General features: G+C 35.3%; 2 protein-coding genes across 3 annotated transcripts; both read right to left on the reverse strand.

Moving 5' to 3' along the window:
- Positions 1 to 86: 86 nt before the first annotated feature.
- Positions 87 to 8685, reverse strand: LOC110730944 (receptor-like serine/threonine-protein kinase NCRK). 2 transcript variants are annotated; one of them, XM_021910789.1, is made up of 11 exons: positions 8329 to 8685; positions 5823 to 5889; positions 5309 to 5400; positions 4552 to 4665; positions 4159 to 4275; positions 2986 to 3249; positions 2606 to 2841; positions 2176 to 2466; positions 1589 to 1825; positions 1133 to 1360; positions 87 to 693 (listed from the first exon to the last, which is right to left on the reverse strand). In XM_021910789.1, exons 3-11 carry the CDS (start codon positions 5376 to 5378, stop codon positions 370 to 372), a joined length of 1881 nt encoding a protein of 626 aa, XP_021766481.1. In that variant the 5' UTR covers positions 5379 to 5400; positions 5823 to 5889; positions 8329 to 8685; the 3' UTR covers positions 87 to 369. The 2 variants fall into 2 exon arrangements, with proteins under 2 accessions (XP_021766481.1, XP_021766482.1); XM_021910790.1 differs by lacking the exon at positions 8329 to 8685 and adding an exon at positions 6508 to 6902.
- Positions 8686 to 9100: 415 nt separating this feature from the next.
- LOC110730945 (nifU-like protein 2, chloroplastic) lies at positions 9101 to 14380 on the reverse strand. The gene is made up of 5 exons (XM_021910791.1): positions 14117 to 14380; positions 13680 to 13818; positions 13490 to 13592; positions 11714 to 12022; positions 9101 to 9457 (listed from the first exon to the last, which is right to left on the reverse strand). The coding sequence occupies exons 2-5, from the start codon at positions 13770 to 13772 to the stop codon at positions 9264 to 9266; spliced, it is 699 nt and encodes a 232-aa protein (XP_021766483.1). The 5' UTR covers positions 13773 to 13818; positions 14117 to 14380; the 3' UTR covers positions 9101 to 9263.
- Positions 14381 to 22996: the final 8616 nt, after the last annotated feature.

The raw sequence follows: 22996 nt of genomic DNA on the forward strand, positions 1-22996 counted from the left end.
TAACATAAGGATGAGATTCTTTCTATTTACAAAATGAATTTGTATTGGGTGCCTATATATTGTGATGTCCCAATCGGCAATCAGGATTCAGGAAGTAACCAGCAACAAATTTATATATTGACTATTTTCAAATATTTCGCCGTACAGAAAACACAGAAACCTCCCACAAAAAAAAAAAAAAAAAAAAAAAAAAAAAAAAAAAAAAAAAAAGTAAAAGGAGAACAGAATAAAAAAGATTTGCTTCTTTACAATTTCTAGTAAGAACTCTGGTAATTTCCTGTTTTGTATATCAAATTACCATCCAGATCTAACCTTGGATGGCTCTTCATCATCTAAGATTGCTGGTATGCACTTGTTGCTGGTTGAAGATCATTGATCGTTTCCTACAGAGAATGACTCTAGTCGAGGTTCTGTCAGATCCACAATCTCATCATCATCGACATTGGTACTATGAATTCCACTTGATGTCAAATATAGCATACTATTGACATACTGAACTGACGAAAGATTTACTGACTTCCCAATGCTATCAGCTAAGAGGGTACGATCAATGTCAGATGATAATGAACATCGAGACGACCATCGACTTGGACACATTTGTTTGAGTTCTTCGGAGTCTACAAGAACCTCAACTTGACTGGTAGACTTTTCCATGCATGGTTGCTCACATTTCATGTTGTTAGAGGACAAGTTCTGCAAAAGAAAGAAACAACTTTAAGTAACTGATGTATTATCAAATCAATGAAATAAGAACTTGACATATTTATAAAATAAATTTGATCTCTACACTAACAACCTTGAAGAATGAAGTTACAAGTGGAAAAGTGGACATAGATCTGCTAAATTTGTAAATGCAACACAGTCATGCTTAAGTTGATCAACCTGTAGCAGATTTGATGTCACCAACTAAGCAGTTGGCATCCATAACAATCTACATCCTAATTAGGACTAAAGCCTGAAAGGATGTGAAAAACTGGTCCTAGGTTTCTAGCCCTTCATGGGTATCTTAGTAGGTAGGAAAGAGAAACTGGAAAGTCGGTTGAGAAATAAATTATATGAATCTGGACCATCAACTTCCTAACACATTTCATTTGGATCTCTTGAAAAACAAAGAATATTCAAGAGTTCCTACCTGGAACAGGTTTGTGGGAAACCTTCTTCCCCTTGACACATTTGGAACAAGTGTTGAGAGGACCTGAACAACTTCACTCATGCCTGGTCGGCATTCAGGATCCAAAAGCAAGCACTCCTTTGCTAAATAGGCCATTATTTGCATCTCTTCTTCCGCAAAATTACCCTTTAGATTTGGATCAGGCAATTCTGATATTACACGCCTGCTATCTTGTAGTCGAGGAGCAGCCTAAAGCAAGAGCAACCACAGAGGCATTACTCACAAATTAAATTTCAGACACTGCATTTTTCAGCATTAAAAATTTTCAATTTGGTTCAAGTGCCAACTCATTATTCCTTGCAAGAACAAAATGAGTTTTCAGCTGAATCACTAAATTAAAACTTACAAAGGTAAATCAAAGGTGAATTCACACCATTATCTGGCAATAAATGCAGGAATGAAGAGAAGATTACATACCCATATGACTAGGCTTTCATCTCCTTTATCAGATACATTGAAAATTGGAGTTCGGCCAGTTATCAACTCAAGAAGAACAACTCCAAAACTGAATACATCTGATTTCAATGTACCTTTTCCAACAATTGCATATTCTGGTGCAAAGTAGCCAAAGGTTCCTTGTATTCTTTCAGGAGAAGAAGAACAACTGAGAAACCCATCAGTGCTTAAGCATTTTGCCATACCAAGATCAGTTACCTGCAATTATAGAATTAGCATGTTTGTCACACACTAACATCACAAGGTTTTAAACACTTAAGGACTATTGCTTCATCAACAACTACAAAAGTCATCCGAAGGTTAAAAATCAAAAGACTACTCTAATGTCTATGTCTATCAATCGGTTGTATGGTCTGATTGGATATTTTGTTGACCTAACATAATTCTGAAAATTGCTGCTCAGTAAAAAATCATCCTCTTTGTTTTCTTATTTCTTGCCAAGTCATCTAGGACTAAAGATATTTTTCTGACAAAACCCTTATGAAGAAAGAATTGCCAAGAGATTGCTAGTGCATGAAGAAATGAAGTAACACTGGCCAAATTCTTACTTTTGCTTTCCAATTTTCATCTAGAAGAATATTAGTGGATTTGACATCTCTATGCAAAATTCTTGGAGCAGCTGCATCATGAAGATACTCTAGTCCTCTGGCAGCTCCTAGGGCAATTGCAACACGGGTATCCCAATCCAAATGCTTTTGTCCATCCAGACAATCCCTGAGGTTACCATTTGGCAAATTCTCAAAAACGAGTAGCCTCTCAACCTGTTTGCCCAAGGATATAGAGCAATAACCAAGTAAAGGCACAATATGGCAATGGTGAAGTCTTGATATAATCTCAACCTGCACAAGAATATTCTAATTAGACGATTCAAGACCTGCATAAGCAGTTCAACATGTGGCCAAAAATTGCTTTTTATGTGTAAGCCTTCCACCATTGGACCAGGTAATCAGAAGACTGCAAAATCAGGTAAGCTTATACCTCCTTAAAGAATTCAGAATCAGAATCTAGTCCCTTGGAAGCTTTAAGTCGTTTCACGGCTATAGTTCTACCATCTTTAAGATGGCCACGATATACATAGCTGCATCCCCCAACTCCAATCAGATTATCATGAGAAAATTTGTTTGTTGCGTGTTCCAACTCTGAATATGTAAAATGGGTGACTGTGCCATGAATTATTTTCATTTTTCTTCTGAATAAAAGGGAACCAATCCAACCTGTAAAAAAGAGAACAAAACAAAGTTAATTCGATTTATTTTATAAAAAAAAAACCTGGATTGGTAGTTCAAGGGCATTTCCTAAAACTAATTTTCCACACATTTTGAATTCGCTTGAAAACATTTTGTTCCAAACCAGTTTACCTGTAAATGGACTTTCCATAAGACCCACATTGCTTCTGGCTGGAGACTGAGAAGGAAACTTGTGTTTTATCAGGTCAGTAGTACTTTCAAGGCTAGATCCTCTGTCAGACAAGGTTTTTTTCTGCTCACACTTGTCTCTTGGGTAAAAAAACCAGGTGAGGGATACAATTAATGAAATTGTAATGAGCACCAAGCATACAAAGAGAGAAATTACTAATCGGTTAGAAACGTGTTTGCTCGGAGCCTGAGAAGCTGTAAAAGATCCTGTTAAAAAAAAAGGAAAAAGAATAAATTTAGAACAAATAGATATTTAACCATGCATTTTCGTGCGGCATGGGCATTGGCCATCACATTGAAACATCAAAGCATAATAGTAAGCATGACACAGGCTCGCTTAGAAACATGTGTCAAGTTAGAAGTTTAATCATTCAACCAGATACATGTACTTTGATATTTAGAATTGGCACTGTCATGATATCACCAGACAAAGGGTAAGCAAATGCACACTGCTTTCCAACAAACTCCAAAAGATGGTATATCCAATAGCTTTCAGAAAATAAAATCATGGAAGGTAGAATAGTCTGAAAATTATCACCAACTGAGATCGTAGAAGTGAGGAAAGATCAGGAATTAGGGCAATCAGATATTTAGAAATTAATCTCAATTTTTTAGCTTCTAGTCATCTAGAAATTCTCCTGTCTTTAAAGGTAAGAGGATATGGTATTACATAAAGCCAAATGAGTTATGCATGCAATGCAGGCATGTGATATCTTTCTCCCTGTAATCATGAATATATGACGTGTAGGTTGTTGTGGATGATGGAAACAATGAGGGGTAAAAAAATAGTGACCTAAACAATGCTAAAAAGACTCAGTAGTGTGTCATATATGATTTTGTATTATAATGACCTTGATCATATACTCAATAAAGTAGCTTTTACTTCTTTCACCAACTAGAGAATGAAATCTTAAATTCTTAATGCAGCAGTGGGTTATATCTTTAGCTGGTTCAGTGATTGGACATATTTTTGATCATTTTTTAAGTATGCAGGCCATGTTACAAGAGCTTGAAATTTCGATGTACAATTTACATTTGATAAGCTTTCAACCTATGAAGTCCAAAAACCAAGCTGCTGTAGCTTCTTAAAATAAATTCATAAGGTTAGAAAATTACCAGAGGTGCAATCACATCCTGTAAAGCAGTTACTGTTTTGACCATCTGCTGCCAAAGTAGGCAATTCACCACTATTACAGACACAAGTCCAAGTGTTTCCAGTTGATCCAACATTCACTACGCCAAGAAAAATTACAAAAATAACAAATACAAAGATGAGCAATTGATCTAATAATTTATGAGTACTAACAGAATTTAGGAACCGGTGGCTAAGGAAACAGAATTTTATAGACACCAAAAATATAAACTTTGTATACAATAATATATTTTAACAAAAAATAAAAAAAAAATGTAAAAAAAAAAAAATTATATATCCTTTGTGGTATGTTGGTTTATCTTCATCTTTCCCCATCTTACATATACAGCCAGGAATAGCATAAGGTGGTAACCTACCAGGCAGGCAATCACACGATGTGGAGCAATTAGCTGCATTACTGGACCTTTGAGTTTCTTGATAAGCAGAACATGTGCAGGTCCACCTAATTCCAGATGAATTTGAAACCTGTTCTGCACCCAGAGAGAAAAGATAATTCAGGTATGCCTCATCTGCTCATATTCTGCATCTAGTTCACCCTTACCAACAAGTTTGATTGAAACCTGCCAGAACAACAGCTGAACCAGATGGGACTCATGAAAGCCTCTAAACAATACAAAAAGAGACCAATTCAGTAGCTTTTCAGAAATTGCCTCAGGCGTATGGACATAAACAGCATTAGGAAGACCCTTATCTATGTGCTTTTAAATGACTAGGCCATGCAACACCCACAAGACCACAATCCAATTGCATATGCCAATTGGTAAATAACCAGATATTTTACTCATCAAAAGATGGATTATCTTGACCAATCAAATAAATAGGCGGAACACTTTAATTATGACTCCCCACCCTAAAAAAAAAAGAGCCAACTATGCGATCAGAATAATTGATCATTACATAAATATATTTGGGTTCAGTGGGGTAAAAAGGTAGAGTCAGGGGTTGCTCATATATTACCATGAAAAGGCACATCAGAAGTATTTTGGACATCAAGTTCAAATATTATATCAAATGCCCCAAAGTTGCATACCATAATTGAATGACTTTGTAAGAAAAGAAAAATTCCATTGATAAACTAATACACTCAAGACTTTTAGTTTCTAAGGTACTAACCACATGTTGTCTGCTGAATGCAGATTAAGAACAAAACAGATGTAATAGCGACCTGCAGCTGGATCTTCATCAATTTCTATGATAGAGTTGAACTTCAGAAGAGAAAAAATAAATCATCAACAGACATGCTAATTGTACATTATAATGTAACTTTAATACTAATAGTAGCTATGTCCCTATCAGACAGCAAGCAAGAAAAGCATCAAATATAACAGAAGATGTACTTTGCTTTTTATCAAGTTTATGAGACAATAAAGACAAAATTGTAGATTAGCAAGTGAAAAATGGAAGTGTGACACCAACTTCTATACTGTTTCAAGCTTTCAAATTAAAAGAACATGGTTACTAACAAAAGAAAGGCATCTTTGATCTGAAATAACTTACATATAGAAAATACAAATTGAACATGAACATGAACAGAACATAAAAAGGCTCTGTATGATTCTCTCTAAACATTAAGAACCCAGAAATTCTCTTTTGTATGCTTAAATCGAAGAGGGAGGCTAGTGCATACCTTCACATACAGTATGGTTGGAATTTCATGTCCATAAGTTGAATTTCAAATCCTCCAACAACCAAATCTGTCACAGAATTGTTATAGGAATCAGCTATATGATTGATTACACAATTATCAGCCAAAAGAATGGCCCAATGGAGGAGCTTAATTCACAACTGTAATGCTTTCATCTTAGCCAAAAAGATTGATCAATTCATGTATAGTCAGCCAAATTAATTTCTTCTAACCTTTGTTTCAGAAATATATCAGATTCACAGGTGCAATTACAAAAAAAAAAAAAAATAATAATAATCTGAAGTCCTCCTAAGTGTATAAATATATGGGTCAAACAAAATTCAACCAAATTCATGTTTGGCCAACAATCCCTCTAGAAACTCATATTTTTCAAGGAATTGCCATCCACAAAAGACATGTTAACACTATTTAGAAGATGCACAAAAGTACACTCTACACTTAAAATTAAAATACCAATAAATTTCTTCCAAAAAAAAGTACAAATTTAAGTACTTTTACAAATCTATTGCATATGACCAATATCTGACCCATCTCAATTGGAATAATAACAAGATATCTGGAACAGATAAAGAATCAAAGCATGATTGAATATTTCTCTGCATATTCTAATACTCGTCCATTCAGGAACAAGCATATGAAAGAAACTAACCGACATTGTCCACAATACCTGAATATAAAACCTTTCAGTTGTTTACACTTTTATGCAAGCTATTTTTGAATACAGAATCGTAACTAGTCGTCTACTAGCAATGCATCACTATCTTCAGACAACAGAAATCCCATATAATGCTAAATGAAACCCATTTATAATTGACTCCTACTCAGCTTTAATATGAAGGCACTTGGGACAGAACAAGCCAATTTGGTCTTCCAAAACAAAGCAATAGAGATGGAACTCCCACGAAATGACTTATTAGCAGATTACAAGGTGCATGCCAAAACTAGAAACCCGAATCAACAATGCCATTACCAGCACAGCAGAAGCAGAAGACATAGCCAAACTAAGGCATAGCATATTTGTAGAAGAAAACTAAACAATGTGGATTAACAATAATAAAACCAAACCAATCATTCCAGATATTGCCAAAGCTAATCTTTTACACAGTAGAAAGCGACCACTCAACCATTTCAAGAAAATCAATAATATATAATTAATTAATATTAAAGTTTATGTTATTATTGTGCTCCCCATGATTCGAGCTAACTCTCCAAAACTCCTGTACAGCATATAATATATGCTTAAATTATGTACCCACATCAAACAGATCGTCAACTTTCATTAATTAATATTTCATACAGTGATACAGTATATTTATAATCAGAAAATGTCATGCATTGAATAAGAAGCTAATATTATAAAAAAAAATTAAAAACCATTAAGTGTTGAATCAATATTTTTTTAGGGAAGTCGAATTAATAATAATGGATGCGTAAATTTGTCTTAAATATCTCAAAAAAAAAAAAAAAAATCTTGACTCTTAAAATATGTCAAGATTGTACACAGGCCATCAATCTTAACCATTGGGTTAGCAAACATACTCAAAGAGAGTCAAAATAGACGCGCGATTTCACAAATTTGTTATAGATTCCAAACTTAATAAGGGGTTATGTTTAGCAAAACCCTAAAGATTTGCGAATCGAAAGTGAAAAAAATAAATGGTGTACGGTTGTTGATCATTAGCTTTGAAGAATAAAAGTTGTACTACTTGGCTTTGAAGTTCAAAGACAAAATCTACAGGCGCTAAAGTCATGAAACATAGACGTTTGTATTGACAATGATTCCTTAACGTCTTATACAATAAAATTAATAATAAATTAATCATGTTATTAAATGAAATCACCATAATTAGAACCTATTCCACCAGTCTGAATTACCGACACAAAATATTCAAATTTTAAATTTTAAGTAATGTAAAAATATTATTAAAAAAAAAAAAAAAAAAAGTACTGCATTTTCAGGGCGTACTCCAAATCTTTACAATTAAGTCAACGAAATCTGGGAATCATATACTTCGTACGAAATACAAGAATATAAGTACCATATGAGCTACTTCAAATTACAGTACGGAGTACTACTTTTCTACTATTCCATTCAAAATTTTGTTATGTTTTTATCACGATCACAATCTGATTATATATTCGGGTGTATCATATGAATTAATATACAAAGTATAACTAATTCGCTATTCTATTCTCACAAACTCGTCTTTTCTCTTTATCAAACGCTGAATATGTATATACTATCCATTACACATTCGGGTGTACCTAGTAAAAACACAGAGTAATCTTGCTAGGATATAGTCATATAGATTATAAATTTATAACTGTATAGCGCCAATCAATTACACTCGGGTGCAACAATAAGCAATCATCACAAATTAAAGTAACCTTAAACGTAAATAGCAAGCAAGCAAGCATTCAATAGTTCGAATTTTGTAAATTACCAAAAAAAAAAACGAAAAATTAAAATCGAAAAGTTACAGAATACCTGAGCAACTGAGCTTAGAAGTTCTTCTTCACTTCTGAGGATAAAGCACATTTAGCAGATCATAGTAGTAATGGAGGTTGAGCTTAGATTAAACGCCATTAAAATGAGCTTAAAGCTTGAATAGGAGGAGAGAGAAACAGAGAGAATTTTCTCTCTCTAGTAGAATTGTTGTTTGTGAGTTAATAGAGTTTGCAGAAAATGGTGCGAGTCTCCAAGTGTGTGAGTGAGGGTGAGGGTGAGGTGGGAAGTGTGCAAAAGTGGTGAGAAATGATACGGCGTTAAAGATAGGACACACACTACGTTGCTAGCCAACGGTTCATTCGAGGGGTCCCTACTCCCTACTCGTCATCGTTCCTGGATTTGCATTGATAATTGTAATTAATGCAATTGTTTTCGAGATTTTCAGGGTATCAATCCACGCTTTTATTTGCCATCAGAATTTATGACACATGTGACATTCTTGTGATTCTTAGCTCCCTCGTTGCGATAGTGAAAGATGACACTGAATCGGGCCAGACTATAGGTGCTAGCTAGAGATATGAGATGTGCGCGAGTTTGAGATTTGAAACTCGACTTGAACTTGAAAACTTTAATACCTACTCGAGCTCAGCTCAGCTTGTACTCAACTTGATACATATACTTAACGTATTAGAACTTCCAGTCGAGTATATTGTGTAGAGGATTTGCATACTAGATCCAAAAACTCCATGAAGCTTTGAGTTCGATACAATTTTGAACATTTATTTTTTTCTATTTATTAAAATGAAATAGATTGTATTAAATTTAAGTGATCAACCAAATTGAATGACACTGTACAATTATACATATCCTTCAAGACTAATACAACTTACAAACACTATCTAGCGTGTAGCTTTGCACCAAAAACTATTTTGGTATAGCTGTAAAGCCTGTAATATTATTATGCATATCAAAAATTAAGATAAAAGTTGAACGGCTGCAATGGAAGGGATCTTTTCGCGTAATTTCTGTGTCACAGCCACTCGAACAGTCATCACTCCGGCAGCTGGACCTGTGATTTTGACTTTCACGATTGGCTCTTCAATCCCAACAAGCTCCAAAGTTCCACCAGCAGCTCCTATAAGGAACGGCCTTATTTCTTCAAGAACCTGCAATAATTTGTGTGAATTTCACCAATGCATATATCAAGTGTAGCCAGCACTGTCAAACCTACTAATTAGAAATTATAATTCAGATGATTTTCTTCAAGAACTTAACGCATTAGTTCACCACCTCACAATCTTGATTTTTATCATCCACGGTACATTATGTAAATGGGAATGAGAATGGATATTTGAAGATAAACAAGTAAATTATGAAAGTAGAAATCAGTAATCAGAGATTCACTCCATAATAATTTATGACATGAATAGTTTGAAATAAGAACGAGTACATAAATTTCCGAAACTTCCTTCCCAACTAACCTCCATTTTCATTTAAAAATTTGGCCACATGCTCATTCCACTACTTAGCTCTATTCCCTTCCTTTATTACAAAGTGCTAGCCCTCCCTAAAAAAAACCACAGTTCCCAACCCAAACCTTTTCAAGTGATCTCAATCCTATATAATAAAAAACAAGAGATATGTGGGAATCAGCTTCTTGTTCATATTCCCAAACCACTAATCCTCTTAAACACCCCCACCAGTGTGAATTATATGTAGAAAATAGTCATCTATTGCACAAACTAAAAGTGAAATAGCTATTTTAATTAAAACCAGGCAAAGCCACTCAACTGTAAGTGCCCCACGTTGGATGGACTGTTGTATACTGTCTAAGTGTCTGATTTGTAAGATTGTTGTGTCATGTACTGTCAATAACACAGCACTTTCTCAATTAATTATTCCAAAAAAATCACCCCCGACAATGAACAAAAACTTTTGGGAGCAATTCAAGATAGGCATTCATTAGGTGCAAATAACACAAACCTATTTGATCAAGAAGAGGCATTAGCTTAAGACAAACTATGTGCTTATGATATATCTACAAGGGATCAAAATTGATGAGAAATATTAATTCTTAATAAGACAAAAGAATCTGTGTGATTCCCGATTGGCCGATTTCCAGCATGACAAGTTAGAGCTACCCAGTGGTACATTATATTCCACTCAAAGCATCTACTTTACTGTCTCCTTCTGATGAAAAAAGGGTGCTGATTCTGTAAACATCTCAACAAGCACTAATGCATCAGATTCGTGTATGGTATAAAAACCCAGCACTAACTTATATCCCAAAGTATAACGGAACAACATCATAGTCAATTATGTAAATTAAAAACAACACCAGATTAAGAACATCTGCGAATGGAAGTGAAATCAGTCTACTAAAGCAGAAGCTACTGGATTCAGGTTTCAGCCAGAGTACTGATTAAATGTGCAAGTTCAAATTGCAAAACAACAGCATCTTTTAATATCGGCGAAGGGTAAATAGGTTAAGAGGTATTGACACCCTCAGAGTGGGTTAAATATACAATTTTAGTGATTGTGGTCTCTGTGATTCAAGTAACTTGCAAAATTCTACAAGCACTTGATACAAAAGCAGAAAAAGGAGGTTCCAGCATAAGGACATTAAAAGGTATGCTCTCAAATTTTCATCAAGTGTGCTAAGTGGTGCCTTAGAGCATCTCTGGCTGCTGCCATCAAATCTAGGTCAAATCAATATTTTCTAAGTGTCTGATGCATCCAGTAAACTCATGACAGACATAAAGAGATATCTGCGTGATAAACTGTCTCATTTATGCCACAATCATACAATCAACTTTTCGCCCCACTGATCAAATGTCATAATATACATGTTTGAACAAAATAACATTCAGACTATAACATCATATGGTGCAAAGTCATTCTCTTCACATAAAGGACTATAAACAAAACATTATCAACCACTCATAGGCAACAGCATAACCTTGCATAAAAATTAACTTAAACCTTCTTAGTCCATAACACATTCAACAGACCACAGGTGCTATCACAGATACCCAAAGGAATAGAATAAGTTCATGATTGCACACAGGTGCTCTCCATCAAACTTTGCATGTATTTCTCTTTTTCTAGCTGTTTCCATAGAATATCATATTATTAACTCATTATATCATCATAATTTCTTGTCAACATTGGTAATTTCCTTTATTCTTTCGTCCCTAGATTAACACCAGAGGAAAGAGGTACAATTCTGATGTAAACATCTCAGAGAAACTAACTTAAGCCGTTCAGGTGTGTCTCAACTACTCTAAGTCACTAAAGGATTTTAGTATAATTAATCCAATTAGTTGATGAAAGATAAAAAGAAACAAACAGGAATGGAAAAAAAAAAAAATCAATTCATGATTTACTTCCTTGAAAAAAATGACTAAACATGTAAGCACACCTTTTTCTATGTTGTCTTCATTTAGCTCAAGGCCAGTTTCTTCATCAGGAATTGCTTCCACTGCAACTATCTCAGGAATTTTTTCCATAAGGCGGCGCTCAATACCCAATTTCATGGTTGTTACAGAGCTGGGGCAGGATCCACATGCTCCTTGCAATTTCAATCGAACTACATTTCCGTCAATTTCATGCACAGCAACATTACCACCATCAGCCATTAGATATGGCCGCACTTCATCTAGTACACTTTCAACATTTTCTTCAGTTAGGGGAAGCTCCAGAGCTGAATTAGGAGTGGTAACAGCTTTAACCACTGAAATGAAGAGAAAAAACAAAAGTGAGTCATAGGACGAGAGCTTCAGTAGACAGCACAAAAAATAATTAAAAATAAATTGAAAAGGATATAATTATTAACATTGGATTATTGCTATGCAGGTTATACTATTAATAATTCAAAACAACTTCGAAATGAAGGCTAAATCTAAGGACTAAGACACCACATTGACAATGACATACCAACACATATTTCAGATAAAATGACAAGTTCAGACAACATCCCTTCCCCCTTTCACCTATTCACAAGATGATCAAGCAACTAGACAATTGACTTGTAGAAAATTTCTAGGATCTGCTTGATACAGAATTTAGGCCATTGACAAACTTTACTAAATAATTATAATTATGGTTAGTAACAGGGGCAGATCTCAAAATTCCAAGTTACTGAGGTTTTCTTGAAGTCATCATCAATTTAATAAACTCATACCTGTAAGATAATGCATACAAGATTTGCGTTTTATAGGATACAAATGCAAACACAGACAAACTAGGACTCCTTAGCATGATGAAAACAAATCAGCCTAAACTACTCCTATGTTACTTCGAGACCCTGCTCGGCCTGCTGTACATCAGGTGTCGCATGTCGGATCCTCCAACACTTTGACACGATACAACAACCAAATATATAGTGGTCTATATGAAAATTTATAAAATCTAGACATCTAGAGAGTCAGTCGAAGGATCCATCACCATGTCGGACACAACACCCAATTCGAGGGAATAAAAAACACGTGCCCTTTTTTTTTGGGGGTGGGGAGGAGTAGATTTTTAAAACATTTTGGAAACAATCAAAGTCCTAACTAAATCAAACAACAATAGTACGATACAACATAGAATCCTAAAAAGAACAGGAAACAAATAACTGAAAACAAATCCTAATTGCGAGTACACAGATAGACCTCATAAGAATAGGACGTTAGATTACTAATCTTTAATACTTCGTACATCTTTTGGCTACAAGTAAAACGTCCCTCTCTAGGGAATAATGGCTGACAAGTATAAATTGGATATGCAGCTTACTTTTTGCACATAGAACTAAAAAGCATCATCAATCTTTTAACAATGTTAGTAGTATAGGGATAAAAGACCTACACGGCACATACTATAGCATAATACTTGAGCGGAGTAGTTTTTTAAATAGCTAACATATGACAAGGGAGCTTTACAGGAAATGTGAAAAATATTACGCTAACACTGTTGCATATAGTAGATAACTCGATATGATGATGCAGAACATATGTAACAACTTATGCTTTAATTAGAAAGATATTTTATTGACGCCCTTCTAGAGGAGGGCTTAACCTTAACAGAATAGTTATTTTAGGCTGCAACAATTCACATTTTCTGAGGTCATATTAGCATCTGTGATAAACTCAATGTGATAACACTACCACAAAGACTAATAAGAAACCACAATAGTAGCAACAAATTGAGAAATACCCACCTCGAGCTCTAGTCGAAGAGAGCGAATGGATACAACTTGAATGAGCAAAACCTCGTCTTGCACGATTAAAACCTTTACACTGGGATCCAAATAAGTTCGAATTCTGTTGAAATTTCAATAACCCATGTCATTAATCAGTTGCAGTTATCTACCTATATCACAATAAAATCACAGGGAGGAACATATGGACCTTGAATTGAAGAGGAAGGCACGGAACCGCCGGTTGAGAACACGAAGGTTCAAGGGTTTGTTGAACCTTGTAGCAACAAGATTGGCTCAACATAATGAAGTTTGATTGTTGGGAAATTTATAATCACAATTTTTTTAACCTGGGAATAGGAAATTGATGAATTCAAAGCTCAATCAATCGCATAAACTACTCAAGACCCAATATAATTACAGAAAAATAGACATCAAACAATACCCTAATCAAGAATTAAATCTAAATTAGTGGTTATTTCCAGTAATCCAATTCATGGGTATGAAGCAATAGCTTCGAATCAACAATAACACCATGAAATTAAAAGTTAACCTAACAAAAACAAGTAAAAATTTGAACATGAAAACAAAAGGTATAATACAATTCGAATAAATTAGCAAATTAAAAAAAAATCCTAAAATACTTGCTTTGTTATAATTGGGGATGCTGTTCTTCAGCTTCAATACAATTACAATGATTAAAAGTTGAAATGGTTTGATATTTTCTGTATTCAGAAGATATAAGGGCTTTGAAGAGCAGCTGAATTAGGGAAGGGGGAATTTAATAGGAGTAGAAGTTTTGAGTCGTAAAATGCTCTGCTTCTGTCATTTGTCCTGGAGTTGTTGCTCTACAGTCTACATGCTACATCCAAGAATTTTATTTTGTTTTGGGTTTTTCTTAAGGGTGTCCATTTGGTTGAAACAAATTGGGCGAGATCCAATTCAATCTAGACCTTTATTTGGATTGGACTTTTTTTTTTATATACTGTACTTGTATAAAACTAAGGGAGGTATGGTGCATAATATATATATATAAATATATATATATATATATATATATATATATATATATATATTAAAGGTAAGAAAAAAGAGGACATTAGAAGACCCTCCTCACAAGGGGAACTCCTAATGCATCACAAGAGAGAATAGCAGAAAGACTAGAGTTATTACAAAGAGTAATGTCCATACTATCACTAACTAAATGACTGACATTAGCTATTCAATCAGCTACCCGATTTGCCTCTTGAAAGATATGTCGTATGCTCCAACTTTCATTTTTGATGAGAAGAGCGCAAATGTCTTTAATTATGAGCTGAATCTGCCAGGGGGTTGACCAAGTGCCTTTGAGAGAGTTGATGACTAGGAGATTATCGCCCTCGATTTGAATATTTTTTATCCCAAGCTCAAGGGCCAAAAGAATACCTTTGTGAAGAGCTATCGCCTCAGCAATGAAGACTTTGGTGCTGTTAAGATTGAAGATACGTGCTCCTGAAGAAATCCCGTTGTTGTCTCTGATGATGATTCCTACTGTTGCTGAGTTGTTGAGAACCGAACCGTCAAAGTTAAGTTTGTGGAAATTGAGGGGTGATGCTTCCTAAGAAACCAAAATGGGATTAGGTGGAGGAGGATGGGTAGATAAGAAAGGGGAGCCTCTGGATAGGAGACACCGAGGAGAAAAAGGTATCTCTGAGAGTTCTATAATGCCACTCGATGAACGCAATATGCGCTCGGTGGTAAATTCTCAGTATATCAAAGAAGTCTTGCCTGAAGATAATGGAGTTTCGTTCCTTCCAAATACTCCAAATGAGGAATATAAATTTCTTTGTAGTTATTTTGTGTTGTTTAAGAAACATAAATGCCTCTATTAAATCATTGCAGGGAATAGTACAACCTAGCCATTGTCTAACCAAAGAATGATTCCAAACATCTTTAATGCGATAGCACGTAAGGACGAGATGGTTTATTGTTTCACTTAGAATATTGCAGAGAATACAGGTACCACAAGGGGCTATCCGTCACTTATGGAGAATGTCACGGGTATTAATACTATTATGCAAGATTTGCCATAGGAAGATTTGGAGTTTTGGTGGAATATCTCGTCTCCAAATCCAACAATGGGTCCATTTGGAGTCATCCAGGTTGGGATCATGAGCTAGCCATGTGGCTGTTTTAACTGAGAAGTTTCCTGATGGAGTAAGACCCCAAACTGAACTATCTCTTGTCAGGATGGAGGGCAAGGGGATCCCAATAATTTGAGAGACAATATGAGAGGGAAGAACAACTCTGAGTTTCTGGCGATCATATTGATTCTTATCAAAGATAAAATCAGACACCCTGGTGTCCATATCTACAAGGTTAGGGTCCATATGTAGGAGTTCAAGTAAGATTTGGTGTGTGACCCAATTGTCAATCCAAAAAAAGATACCTTGTCCATTCCCAATTTTTCCAACGAATGCCCTTTCTCAAAATATCTCGCTGGGCTAGGATCTTATGCCAAATAAGGGAGTCTTTGACACTTGGTGTGTATTAAAAAAGGAAGCATTATGAAGGTATTCATCTCTAACAATCTGAACCCATAGGTTGGTCGGGTCCGAAACTATTTTCCAACCCAACTTTGCTATGAAAGCGGCCTTGTTAAGCGGTAGAGTACACCGTAAGCCTAAACCCCCAAAATCCTTTGGTCTGCACACCTTATCCCAAGAGATAAAGGGAATGCTATTCTTGTCCTTGTCTTGCCTCAAAAAGAAATTTCGATGAATGGAGTTTATGTTCTTTGCAACTTCTACAGGAAGAAGCGATGAGGAGCACAAATAAGAGGGTAGAGCCTCTAGGTTGCTTTGAAAAAGTGTATGTCTACCGGCTTTGGAGAGGTAGCCTGCTTCCCAATGTTGGATACACTGCTCTATTTTTTCTACAACATTCTTAAAATCACGTTTAGTTGGATGATAAGAACTAAAATGCACCCCTAAGTATTTACCTAGGGAAGCCTTTGACATCATGTTAAAGTTGGCAGCTAAGCTCGCTTTTCGATTATTAGCAACGTTCTTGGAGAAGATAATAGATGATTTATGGAAATTTACTAGCTGACCAGATACCCATAAAACTTATTAACACTTTTTTAGGTTACGACAAGCCGAAGAGGTGGCGTTGCAAAAGACAAGGCTATCATTAACGAATAGCAAGCAAGGAATATTAAACAATCTTGGACAAGTTTTAAAACCAATTCCAGATTTACGATCCTAGCTTTCTAAAGAGAGTTTAATTTCCTGATCACTACCTCCATACATAGAATAGAATAAATAAATAAGGATATAAACGATCCCCTTGCCGCAAACCTCGAGAAGGCTTAAACCATTCGGTCGTTTCCCCATTTATTTTGAGAGAATACGACATAGTAGTAGCACATTCTTTAATCCAATTAATCCATTGATCGGGAAATCCAAAAGCTTTAAGGCACTCCTAGAGATATTCCCACTCGATCCTGTCGTAGGCGTTTTCCATGTCTAATTTTAGTGCACATCATCTCGTTTTATTCTTCGACTTTTGAAAAGTATTTAGTACTTTCTGAACAATAAGTATGTTATCATGAATAGAACGACCTGGCATGAAAGCATTTTGCAGCGGGCTAATTGTTTTTTTAGAATTGGGCATAAACGGGTAACCAATATTTTAGAAATGGCTTTATAAACTGCGTTTGCGAAGCTAATGGGGCGAAAATGGTTAGGCAATTCAGGTTGCTCGATTTTTGGAATTAGAGAAATAATAGTGTGGTTCAAAGATGGGAGCAAATGGTCATGGGAAAGAAACTCTGGATTGCAAGGGTAACATCCTTTTCAATGATGTTCTAGTAGGACTGGAAAAACTTTGCCCCAAAACCATCTGAACCAGGGGCTTTGTTAGGGTTCATATCAAAGAAAGCGTTTTTTATTTCTAATTGGGTGACGAGAAAGAGGAGAGAGCTACAATCCTCATTTGAGGTTATGGGTTCGATGAAAGAAAGATCAAGGTGCCTTGTCGTAGAGTGAGTTGAGTTGAAACGAAAATGGAAAGAATCCCGAAGGAGCTTTTTTAATGTCGCGATGTTCGAATCATCAAACCCAATCATTATCCTCATTTCGAAGCCTGTGAATGGTCGTGGAGGCTATTTATTTTCGCATGCGATTTTGGAAAAAGCGAGTATTTCTATCTCCTTGAACTAGCCAATATTTTCTACTTAAGGCGCCCCAATACCGCTGGCCAAATAAGAGAAGCTTTTCTCATTAACGGATTAGTCTGTTGATATGACTAACTAGGATCGGGTTAAAAGGCTGGAGCTGAAGAGCCTGCTCAAGTTGTTTGACTTTTTCTTCGTTAGCTAATAATTTATTCCTATTATTGCCATATCGCTTCTTGGCCCACGATTTAAGTTCAGCTTTAATTTGAGAAAGTTTTTGCTGAATGCGATAGAAACGAGACCCTTGAATAGGGTAGGGCCACACTTTTTTAATTATGGCGTGAGATTCTACATCTAAAGTCCGGAAATTTTGAAAACAAATTGTTCTTGGCGTAAAAGTAGCGAGGTTGAGACGTGAGTCAAAAAGAAGAGGGGCATGATCCAATACCGTGAAGGTCTCATACGACGATAAGCAATTAGGAAAAACTAGATTAAAAGAATGGTTGGAGACGGCTCTATCCAACCTTTCATATATTACTTTGTCATTGTGGCATTGCTTCCATGAAAAAGCATTTTGAGTGCAAGGTACCTCAATGGAATTAGTGCTAGCAAGTAAAGCCGGTAGACGTTGGAGTTGCTGACTAGTAAGTGCTCTACCTCCTAGCTTATTTGAGTGAAATAGCATCTCATTAGAATCACCAAGGACAAGCCACGGAAGAGTTGTATTAATACCATATGAGGTTAAATAATTCCTAAAACAAAGGTTTGTCAGCTTCTTGCACAGGACAATAAACCCCTATGATAACCATATCTTATTTAAAGACTTAAAATTTACTAACAAATGAGTACATCTCTCTTTAAGGTCAATACTTTTCATAGTTATATTAGTATTATTCCAATAGACCCACAAACCTCCAAGAAAATTTGGTTGATTTTTGAGCTCTTTTCAAATATCCATGACAGTTTTTAGTTTTATAGAGAGAGAAAATTATAAGAGGAGAGAGGAAATGAAGTGTGTTTAATTAAAGAAGTTGGGAGAAGTTGGAGACATAGAAAAATGAATTGACAGTTTTTTATTTTAATGTTTTGAAATAAAACTATAGCAGTTGAAGGAAGAAAATTTATTCTGGGCCTCACATTTTATGGAGGTTTGTGTGCCATCTGGCTGGGTAGGCCTTGTTGCAGCTATCCTAGCTACATTAGGATGCATCCTAGACTAATTGGTCATGTTTGAAAGTTGTTTCGACTTAACTTTGGACCTGTTCACATTTACTAAACTGAGTTGAACTAAATTGAACTGATTGAAGCTAAACTGAACTGAATAGGGTTGAAATGAATGTTTTTCTAAGAGAAGGAAATTAGGAGCTGAACTGAACTGAACTGATTAGAGCTTAACTGAATTGAACTTAACTGAAATTAATATGGAGTGAATAGGCCCTTTATGTCACAAAATTTAATCTTTGGCAGTTAACATTAACGAAGGAAAATATGTACTTCCTTCCGTATTTTAATAAATGTTACACTTTGACCGACACATGGTTTTAGGCAATTTAATTGATTTAAATAAAATAAGAAGTAAATGGGTAGTTAGAGTATTTAAATTGTTAAAGAAAGCGGAGTAATAATTTATTGAAAAGTAATGAATGTGAGAGGATAAATATAAAAAAAATAAAATAAAATAAAAAAGTACGGGTTTGTTTGACATCATTTTTTATTTTCAGTTTCTTTTTTTTTAAAACCAAAAACAAGAAACATAAAAAAAGGTGTTTTCACTTTTCTGTTGTCAATTTACAAAATTATCATGATTTTAATAAGTTTAAATAATTTTTTATTCATTATGGGATATATATATCATATACTTTTAAAAAAAATAAAACCAAAAAAGCAGAAAACCACAACAATGCCAAACGAACCCGTAGTTTTGGGTTTGGGTGAGAACGTTAAAAGGTAGTTTTTTTTCCAAAAAGGAAAGTGTAACACATATAAAAAGCACAATCGCTTTTGGTAAGTGTAACACTTATTAAAACATGGAAGGAGTGACATCTAATTCAAAGGAGAAAGTTCAAGTTGATCTCCTAGAAAAACTTGGATAGTTTCACATGGCATTATTGTAATAAACTTGCCTTGGGTTTCGCAAAATCCACTTAAAAATATTTTTCAAGCCATGTGTCCATCTTTTTCTAACTTACATGCTAAAAGGTATTTCACGGAGTTAACAAACTCAATTGTTATATGACCGTCATGACTGAACTCAAGGTGAGTTAAGTCAATTTTGAAGCAGTTGTGGTATTCTTAATTCTTTCACCATTAAACACCTTTAGAAACCTTCTTTCACCGTTAAACACCTCCACCTCCACCATTCCTTCTAACTGGAAATCATGGGCTAGGTACCATTGTTGAAGATATTGACAGGGTAAAGTCGTATCCTCAAATCAAAAGTAATTCCTAAATCCTCTAACTAATGTAGATAGGGAAGTAGGGTCGAGTCCACAGAGAAACGAGTCTTTCTATTCCTAATTAACTAATATAATCTAGATTATGAAGTTAACCAATATATTATAATCAAAAGGAACTAAGCTACGAAGATTAAGAATAAGGAGAAGACAATGAATAAAAGGATCTAGGGCATAGGTTCACCAATAATAATATTCCAGGGTAAAACATAATAATCAATCATCAATGCATACATTAATCAGATCATACAGGGCTTTCGCTACGTATTACAATCACACAATTAATTTACCGGTATTAAATCTCATCTCTCGAATCTCGACTTAACAATTTCTGAATTAACCTGCCTATTGAAACTAGACCTAAACATCAATTCTCATCTGTCAAATCTTGAATCAATATTGCTAAAGTCATGCATAAAAGATCTGCGCAAATCTAGTCACAGAGCATTAAAACAATCAATAGGAAATTAATCTAGCATTGACAATCAACAACAATAAATTACCCCTTCATATTATTTATGGATCCCCACAAACCCTAGAAATAAAACTACTCACACATGATAAAAACTAAACTAATCAAAACAATAAAATAAGACTTGATCAAAAGGGATAAAATAAACAACTAAGATTAAGAGAAGAGAAATTGTTACCAAATTAAATCCGGAATTAAAAATCAAATTAAGAACAAAGTATAAGTGAGAGAAAACTAATCTAAAAGCTAAGTAGAGAGAGAAAACCTAAGAAATAATTAAGAGAGTAAAAAAGAAGGTAAAGGAAGGTACTAAACTCGTTTTACGGAGAATTATTATACTCCGTAAGAATCCTAAACTAAAACAAACTTAAACGTCAAAATTAACTCATAATAATAATACGCGCCCGATCGGGCGAGGCACCGCCCGATCGAGCGCGCCTTTTCTCTATCAGGTATGAATCTCGCGCCCGCCGGGCGCGTCTTCGGGCGCCAGCCTTTGCTTCCCTCGCTCGGCCGGGCGCGCCTCCGGGCGCCAGCCTTTTTGGCCGGGCGGCTCTCTTGGGCCACTATTTGGATTACGATTGGGCTCCAATTCTTCGAGCCAATTTGGGTTTCCTCTTCGGGTCTTGAATACTCGGTCCAAATGCCCCGGTATCACATATACCGAGCCCTTAAATCACCGGTTCGATGGCTCTAACCGGCCCTGGGCTATAAAAACTGGTTGTGCTTCTCCAATGCTCGTAATTGCTCCATAATGGCCTTGTTTGGCAAATGGCTTTGGCGGTTGGCTGTTGGCTGGTTCACTTGGCTTGTTTGACCAGCTGGAATGTTTGGCTGTTTATAATGGCTTTTGAAATTGGTTGTTTACAAAAGTGTTTGGTAAATTAATTGGTGGTTGTTGGCTGTTTATTAGATAATTTGTGGGCCAACAAGCCAAAAGCCAAAAAAAAGCTACTCAAAGAGCTTTTTCATTTTGGCTTAAAAAGCCAGCTTTTTCGCTGAATAAAAAGCCAATTACCAAACACATTTTTTGGCTGTTTGACCACCTTAAAAAGCCAAAAGCCAAAAGCTAACCAAAAAGCCATTAAAAAGCCAATTACCAAACATGGCCAATATATCGGGAAAATGCTCCAAAAGTGCAAATCCCTGCAAAAGTCAACCAAATCTACGAAAACACTAGAAAACACCAATTAGTAATAAAAGTGGCTCTAAAGAGCCAAAAACACTACTAATTACGACCAAGGGACGGGGGTAAAATACTATATAAAATAGACACATCAAACGCCCCTCAAGCAAAGATATCATCAATGAATAAATAAATATGCTTCACCCCAAAAAGTAAAACTCAAGCACAAACTTTGCTTCTGTTCAATATATAATGACTGAAGCCAACTTTGGTTGGTTAATACGATCCGTTCATCGGTGGTCGGCAAGTATGATGGTTCTAATGATGATCCTGCATGTCTTTCGTGTGTATCTCACCGGTGGGTTTAAAAAACCACGCGAATTGACTTGGGTTACGGGTGTGGTTCTGGGTGTATTGACCGCCTCTTTTGGCGTAACTGGTTATTCCTTACCTCGGGACCAAATTGGTTATTGGGCAGTCAAAATTGTAACGGGCGTACCGGATGCTATTCCTGTAATAGGATCACCTTTGGTAGAGTTATTACGTGGAAGTGCTAGTGTGGGACAATCCACTTTGACTCGGTTTTATAGTTTACACACTTTTGTATTGCCTCTTCTTACTTCCGTATTTATGTTAATGCACTTTCTAATGATACGTAAACAAGGTATTTCTGGGCCCTTATAGAATAGAAAAAGTATATCATAGATATTTGTAATCAATCATTTATTACTTGAGGGAAGAACAATAGTATTTCATTGCTACATGTATGGATTATTGAAAAATAATAATCTATGTATTTGGACATTTTCCTTCAACTTCATAATTTTTTATTTAGTTAAATTTTATGTTTAGTTATTTAACATAACTAGTTGAGGGTAATTCTACGAAATGAAAATGGATTATGGGAGTGTCTGACTTGAACTATATGATTAGGCCGTGCAGGTATATGTCCGTTTCTGTCACATTAAAATTCATACTCAAATGTGTCTTTTGTCCAACCGCCATATAAGTAAGTCCTATAAAGAGGATAGGTTGGTTCGTTTCAAGAGAATCTATTCTATGATCAACCCTGAATCATGTGATGAATGAACGGGCTCCGTAAGATCCAGTCGAGTGTGTGATTTTGCATAATATAATCTAGATTATATTATTATTTTATAATAGTTTGAATAGTATTGAAATGCATTCATTTCCTTTGCATTGACTTGATCTATGATACTATCGGAGTGAAACCAGGGATCTAAAGAACAATAGAGACTAGGCTATATTAGTAACAAGTAAACCCTTTATTTGTAATATAAATATATGATTTTCTATTTTA

This window comes from Chenopodium quinoa, unplaced genomic scaffold, assembly GCF_001683475.1.
Source record: "Chenopodium quinoa cultivar QQ74 unplaced genomic scaffold, ASM168347v1, whole genome shotgun sequence".
In the NCBI taxonomy this organism is placed as follows: Eukaryota; Viridiplantae; Streptophyta; class Magnoliopsida; order Caryophyllales; family Amaranthaceae; genus Chenopodium; species Chenopodium quinoa.